The sequence below is a fragment of the Aplidium turbinatum genome, chromosome 18, assembly GCF_918807975.1.
Source record: "Aplidium turbinatum chromosome 18, kaAplTurb1.1, whole genome shotgun sequence".
Lineage (NCBI taxonomy): Eukaryota > Metazoa > Chordata > Ascidiacea > Aplousobranchia > Polyclinidae > Aplidium > Aplidium turbinatum.
In genome coordinates this window covers 2584859-2592854 of record NC_137489.1, presented here as the reverse complement: position 1 = coordinate 2592854, position 7996 = coordinate 2584859, and the positions used below count along the sequence as shown (strand labels likewise).

The window sequence follows — 7996 nt, the reverse complement described above, 5'->3', positions numbered from 1 at the left end:
TCTACGTTCCATTCTGTCAAAGCAAGAACAAGTGTGACAAAGCTTCGTCTCATAACCCAAGTCATTTCCCGCATGTTGTGCTAACGTTGCATCGGCAAAAACAACAATCTCCGCTGCCTGCTCTATGACTTGCTGGTCTGCCACGAATGCCAATCATTGTTCCGGGTGTGACGTAGACAATAAGGGACGTGATGCTTGTGAATAAAAATTAAGAAATCTGCTGTTGATGACAAACTGTGATTTACAATGGACGCTAAGCTGTTAGGCGAGGCGCAGTTGTGAGGTCAGTGCAATTGCATGCACAGCGTTTAAACCACGTTGAAGTAGATTTTAAAATTTGTGCCGGCTAGCAGCTCTTTTTTACATTGTTTCAATAACTGCATACATTGAATCAATGTAAAAAAGATCTCATTTGCTAGCTGGGTGTTAATTTCTCACAAATTCCTTTTTTTTTGTACGTTTCAAAAACCTTCAAATGGGTGCTGAAAGGTTTTGTTTTTCATCGGTGACTATCAACATCAATTGGTTATTGAAGGTATGGTGGACGGAAAGAAGTGCAGGGGAAGAAGGAAACGAACATGGGGAGATGACGTAATACAGTGGACTGATTTTTCAAGCATCGGAGAAACAAAAAGAGTAGCGGAAGAACGTGACTTGTGGAAGAAAATGACAGCCAACCTTCGGGTCGGAGACAGCACGTGATGATGATGACTATCAACTGCTTGGCTAAGTGGTGGCAGTATGGTCGACGCTCAGAAGGCTCTTAGTTTCGACTCCCACCGCAAAACGTGGTTATGGCTTGGATAAAAAAAGAAAATAAACATTTAGACTGCAACCTAATTTATTGTTCCTCCAAACTGAGTATGATCATGTGGAAAACAACAATGATGCTGCTTTTTTTATCTTTCACTGACGCTTTGTACAACGTGTTAAGATTCATGCTCGAAAAACATTCTTTTTGTGCTATTTTTCGCTGTAAGTTGAGGAGGCATATCGCTTTAGTCACAAAACGTCAGCGATGCGATAAAGCTATTACTTTCTGCTAAAGGAGTTATGATATTCGAGTTTTTTTCCTGCTGAAAATGGTATTACATTTGTACTTAGCTGCGTCTTGGATAAAAGACGCCAAAGTAGTTCTTTTGAGTACTTTTTTGAGTATTTCAACTTTGCATGTTTCTTTTTGCTGTTGTTGATCATTGAGTGTCACTAGTTGTGCTCCTCTGGATAACATTTCGTGGCTCTCTTAAAGGGTCGTGGGCCCAGCGAAGGTTTTGAAACACTATTCTAGGCCAACCTACGTAAATTAAACTTTAGTATGTTAACAATACAGTACGTCTTCCTGATAAATACCTACGCTCAGGGCCGTTGAGAGGATAATTCAAGCCCGGTAGTAATAAAATCCTAGGGCTCCATATCAAGACATTTCCAAGAAAAACACATTATAACCAAACAATGGCGGTTTTTCCAAGCTAATGGGCCCTAAAATCATCCAGAATCCGGGTAAAAAAGTATTTCTAGTCAACTCTACTGCCAACGTTTATGTTCGAAATAAATAATTATTTTGTAACTTGCACAAGACTATATAACCAGTATCACTTACACACATCTCGTCTAGTTTTGCAAAACGTAAGTAGCTGGTAGCTTGGAAAACCGATCACTGATTGTCATTGAACTGTGGAATGAAACACAAGCGCGTATTTGCAAACCAGCAATTATTCCTTGAAGACTATCTCACCTGGCAAACTGCTTTGGACTAAATCCACTCAAATTGCTATTTTGTCTTAAAATGAGGTTAGATATTGATTAGCCTACTGAGCACAAACGTAATTGCTTTGGTTGCCATCACTTTCAACCAATTGTGGCAACAGTCGGAGGGTTTATGATAACATAAAGGCTGTTTGTGCAAGGCCGGAAGTGACAGGCAGTTGTTGGATGTGACGTAGAAGATGCAGTTCAAAATAAATTCCATTCATGGCTAAATGCGTTGCAACTCAAAGTAAATTAGAAACGACCAGTCATACCGGCTCGACTTTGAAAAATAAAGAAAAGGTTAATCCTTTCTCAGCTAGCCTACGTTAGTCCAATGGTTGAAGTTGGATCATTGTGGCCCTGCATAGAATTGCCCGCGTACACTTTGTGTTATCATTCAGTTCAGTTTGTTTTTATTTCTGACCATCACAACAAAAAACAATGTAGGCTATGACAAACATAGCAGAGGTCTAGAAAAAGGTAGAAGCGACAAAACACGGACGTTATAACGTGCATGATACCAAAGCAGGACAATCAGTTTAAAATATGGCACGGTCGCAATCATAGAACCTAATGTGGTTTCGAACGTTGTTGGGAACATAATGCTTATCCGTGCATATAGCCTACCTCTCGTATTTGCCGCAAAATGAAATAACTGTCTCCTCCAGACTTATTATGTTTTAAGGTGTGCCCGTGCCATATTTTACTGATAGTCATTGCTAGACCTTTGTTATGTTTGGTATATGTTGTTTTTTGTTGTGATGGTCAGAAATAAAAACAAACTGAACTGAGCCATCAAGATTGCTTTACTAGCCTACTTATTTTATATAAAGCTGGCTATGTTTAAATCTCCTCACGCTAAATTGAGATTTTTACACAAAACCTTTCTACAACTCGAAAATTAATTTTCAAAAATCAACTCAACTTTGGCTTGTTTTTCACTCGAGCAGCTGACTGGATGTCCAAATGGTCTGATCAAATTGAATTATTCAACACTGAGTGTACTTATTGCTTCTTCTATGTTTATAAATTGTATGCTATTATGATGTAGGCCTAAGTTTATTGTGTACCGTAATATTATAGAATCTGATTAGCAAATAGTTACTTTCCTCTTTCTCTTAATCATTGCAGTTTTGCGTAATTACGAAGGTTTTCAACCACTTCTTTTTCTTGAAAATTTAACAATGCAATACGGAAAATAAAAAACAATACTTTGAAAAAATATTGCAAACCAAAATTTTATTGTTCATCGCTTTGTATCAAGCCGGAGTCGACCTTTTTAACGACTCCGGACACGCCAAAATCTCTCCAACTCCACAGTCCTGTGGAAAACTGTGACAAAACGTCGGATTGAAAACAAACGATTCTACAATGCATGGATGTGCGCTAAAATGCTAAAACTCTTTGTAATCTTATCCACAGCTGCCCACAGCCATAAAAATGATAATCATTTCTTGAAATAAATAAAGTTCAAAAAGTTTACAACAAAAGCAGCTCACAAACGATATTAGCGAATAAACAACTACGCTCACACAGTGTGTGGTCGTGGTAGTCTTCCATGGTCACGTGATGAAAACTATCTGTCAAATCAGAATGAGAAACGACACGAAAAGCACCAATTGTTGTCCCGATAAAAATAAGAGCCATTGTCACAAAGAGCAGCATTAGACAAAGCAACACTAAACAATCACTATGCGTACCGTGCTAAATAAATTACTTGTTAAATTCTAATTCAGTAGTAGCATAATTACTACATGTAAACAATAAATATATCTGAGAAAACAATCAAGTTACAAGTTGTACTATGACATATTATTCTCAAGTGTGTTGTGGAGTGCTTTATTTTATATTAGACCGACCAATATATCCTAAATAGAACCATAGCCCCATAACCGACTGTTAGCGAAATTTCTTCTTGGCAAGCTGAACGTAAAAAGCTGGGGCAACCCTTTTTCATTGTTTCTTGCTGTGAGCAGTAGCGTCTAGAGGGGTGTTCAGAGCCTATACTTCTCCTTTAGTGAATTTCAGAGGTATCTTGTTCCGGAGGCAATTTCAATTTACAGACAACATCACTTCGACAACATTAAAGTCCACATTGTCAATTTTTGAATGAAGAAACAATTTGTCTAATAAGGAATACTTTCCTCCTCAGATAATAAATCGTGGATTGGTCAGAGTCTTTTATCTCATTACCTACAGGAGGCTAAAAATACTCTGCATAGCCGAGCGGTGAGGGTCTGGTACGGCACTCAAAAGGGCTCCAGTTCGACACCACTCAAGAGCAACGTTTGTTGACATGAGTTCAAGTTTTTGCATGTTGCTCTATGTATGTATAATTGTATATTCTACGCATTGATGCTGTTCTGTTGGCTTCAGTTGTTCAACAAAGTTTGAACTGTTATTATTGTGCGTTATTCTTTTGTCGAGTATCAAGCAACAATTTGCCTCATAACAAATAATCTAATTTTCCTCACAAACACTAAATCGTGGCTTTGTCAGAGTCTTACATTTCTTTACGTGCAAGAGGTGTAACAATTATTCTTTATTCCTGAAACTGTCCGAGATGCCGGTGAGTGGGAGAGGTTTAGAATGTCAAAAGGCTTCTTTTCCGACTTACGGTTCCACATCAATTGCGACGTTTTCCTTGTGGGGTGGCCTTCTTTTTCTGTATAGAACTGGTTTGATTTTTCGCCAAAGAAGAGAATTTGTCTGAAACAGCTCTCTGAAAAATGAAACATTATTGTATTTGAAGCAAACTATTCGCAGAGAGTACGAAGTGGGAAAGTAAGGGTCCCATTCAAAATGACAAACTACCAGCAGTCTAGCCAGTGGCGGTTGTAGGTGTTTGGGGCCACCTCCAAGTTAGGACACTGGGGCTCTAAAATCACCTAGCAGCAATTCAATCAAAGATTATGTGAACGCAACATGTAGCACCCAACACCAGTGAGGAAACGGTTACGCCTTGATGAGGCAAGTCTAGAGAGGCCATGACCTAACTGTGTACTAGTATAATTCTTTACCAACATTGAGTGTTAAATTGAATACTGAATGCGTGGGTGTTCATCATCACAATTATCGTCTAGTGTTAGAAACGATCTAGTGTTAAATATGTTTAAAAATCCAATTGTTAAAACTTTCTTCAGCGACATCTACGCACCTGTCCAGAGTGCCCGACATTTGCTTCGACGTCAACGCGTTTTCGTTCCTTCGTTTCTTTATTGCTTCTCACGGCTGCAAAAACAACACAGGAGCAGTGATAAGGAAATTGACAGTGGTTGAAGCTGATCAAACATGTCCACTAATAGCTAGGACGCCCAGTAACGCTGGCAGGGGATCCAGGGGATATTTTAGGGTCCGGTATAATTTTAGAACGCCGGAATCAATCCTGGAGCAATAAAAGCTAACAAAGCTCTATGACGACATATTTCATACCATTTTGTTATGTCAAACTTACGTTATCTTTGGAAAGTTATTTACTACTTAGTTAATCAGTTAATTTCATTGATAAACCGTAAGTGACAATTTATGCTTAACATTAACTGCAAACTTTAAAGTAATGTTTTGGTGACCAGCATACCGCATGCTTTTTTAAGTGCTCGTTTATTGTTTTGTGCCATAGACAGACAAAAAAATTCGTCTGAACTTTTACCGTTTTTATTTCATGATGAAGAAATGATGACTGAGTATTAACTTTACACTGATTCAACATACTCCAACTCCATTCTCAGGTCTTGTTATCTCGATGGTAGTACTCCACAGCCCTGGTTATAATCACCGAGAGCAGTGGCAACAGTGAGGGTTTGAACAACTGTCGTTGGAACGTTTTTTACAGTTCTTTCTGACAATAGTATTGCAACTTAAAAGAAACCAATAAAACTTTGGCAAGGTAAGAGCAACGGGACATGCACAAAAAAGATATTCTCGATTACCAGGCAATTAATTTTCTTGCAAAGTCAAAACTGTGCTAGTTGTGCAAAATTACAACTAAATGATGAGAGTCCTGGTGCGACGGTCGGAAATGCGCTGGGTTGACACCGCTTAAAAATAGATGGCATTGTCTTTGACAGAACGCTGATGGCATGTCTGAAGAAAGGTGGACACAAAGATGGGATTCCTTGCTTTCGCATCAGCTTAGACACGACGACCACCAGTCTTTATAACAATAAATTAGAAAAAATCTATTTCATTACTTGTGTTAGACTTACAACGGGAATTCCAGACGTGGCATGATTGGGAAATAACAACGATAAGAACAAGAACACCTCCCATTATGATCCCCGCGCCAGCAGGGATGATCGATTCATCAAAAACGTCTGCGGTGACTGCAATGGAAAAACAAATCTTACCTTAGTTTGGTTTTGAAACTTTATCCTCGGACTGACAAAGCCTTGATTGGTTATTCCTGGTAGCTTCGCATACTTGTAGAGGCTCTTGACGCAGGCCCGGTCACCGAGATTGGCAAAGTGAAGTTTCCGATTGTTGAAGTGTTGTTGTCGGGAAATTATTCCATAAATTAGGTGCCGCTGAATGGAGAGCAGTCCTTAGAATGCGTTGCTCAGGCGCACACCCCGAGAGTCGAACCAGCGCCGCTTGATCTTGAAGATTCTTTAGTCACGAAGTCACGCGCTGAACCAACTGAGCTATCGCGGTGGAGCTAGCGGGGCTATTCATTATGAGACTTCTTTTTCTTCTTACTCGTGACTTTTTTGTGGTTGACCAGCATAAGATCAATGTCCAGTCTGGTCATTCACCCCAATCCCATACATTGAAGTTGTCTAGAACAGATCTCAACCAGTTTGGGTCAGATCGGTGCCGGTCTATTGAAGATTTGCTCCAGATCTTCTGTTTAGCTCTTCATTATCATATCACTAGCACATGTCCGCCACGTTAGCTCAGTGGTTACGTGCCCGACTCAATATCAAGCGGTGCCGGTTCGACTCCCGGAGTGTGTCTTTGAGCAACTCATTTTTAGGACTGCTCTCCATTCAGCGAAACTTAGGGGATAGAATAAATCTCCGGCAACAACACTTCAAAAATCGGAAAACTTCACTCTGCCAATCTCGGAAACCGGCCCTGCGTCAAAAGCGTCTACAAGTATGCGAAGCTACCAGGAATAACCATCAAGGCTTTGTCTAACTGAGGATAAAGAATCAAAATCAAACTACCACCACAAATGTTTTAATCTTTATTTCTTACTTAAACAAAAAAATCCTTTACTTGAATCCAGCCCTACTTGTAACAACACACGGCTTTTCTTTCCAAATTGTGACTAACACAGAATCAGTGATTCTGGAACAAGAAACCAGACGATTGTGTGGCTACGATAGGGTCTGGAACTGATCTAGCTGTCATCATCATCAATCAATTTTCAGGCAATCCTCATGTTGAGTGTGTGGCCTGTCTGTCCGTACAGAGCGAAGTATTCTTCTCCTCACCTCACAGTTCGTCGGGTTGACAGAGTAAATGCTCAGAGCTAAAAGGTCACGCTTAACAAGTTCTTCCTAAGAAAGTTTTGGTCTACCTTGACCCTGCTGTGCTGCAATGTTGACACATCTGACCTGGTTTTGTTAAAAAACATTAGTGTTATAGTCGTCATCTACGTTGAATATATGTAACTCGTGACCAGCGTCACTACATAATCACCGTTCAGCGTTTTCTGGTACAGACGTTGGAATTGATTACCACCGCACTGCGCGTGTAATCAATTGAGCGTTCTGTACCACGTTCCTTAGTTGATTGTTTTGCGTTTCTTTCTTACTATATATTGCGTTGATTTTATGCACTGAATCAGTAAGTAACAAGAGGTAAATGGTTTTCTCACTTGGTTGGCTATCGCTACAATTATTATTGTTTATTTTATATTAAACGTCTGGAAATACAACAGACATTTAACTGGCGTCGCCGGCAGGATCTTTACAGAATTTCTACAGGATTTTAGAAACATGGAGAAACTGATCGAAGTCCTGCAACAACAAATTGCCAACCAAGAACGCCAGACGAAGGAGCAAATTGCCAGACAAGAAGAACGTCACCAAGAACAAGAACAACGTCACCAAGAACAAGAACAACGTCACCAAGATCAGACGAAACTACTCATGGAGCAACTACGAGAAATGCGAGCCCAAACTTCAAGACCACAACCAACAACAATACAACAGCAGGTATCTTTACCTAAGTTCGTAACGTTCGATGCCACCACTGAACTGTGGGCAGACTATTGGAAGAGGTTTAACACCTTTGTAGCAGC

The 7996-nt window shown here is 39.8% G+C and overlaps 1 protein-coding gene across 1 annotated transcript in view; it reads right to left on the bottom strand.

Annotated features, from left to right (window-relative positions):
* Positions 1-2911: 2911 nt before the first annotated feature.
* The window catches only part of LOC145787463 (uncharacterized), a 29086-nt gene continuing 24001 nt past the window's right edge, over positions 2912-7996 (bottom strand). Inside the window, exons 18-20 of the mRNA XM_082599210.1 lie at positions 5955-6071; positions 4907-4980; positions 2912-4471 (exon numbers count right to left, since the gene is read on the bottom strand). Of these exons, the coding sequence (XP_082455336.1) occupies positions 4376-4471; positions 4907-4980; positions 5955-6071 (287 nt within the window). The 3' untranslated portion in view covers positions 2912-4375. The remainder of the gene's footprint in view (positions 4472-4906; positions 4981-5954; positions 6072-7996) is intronic.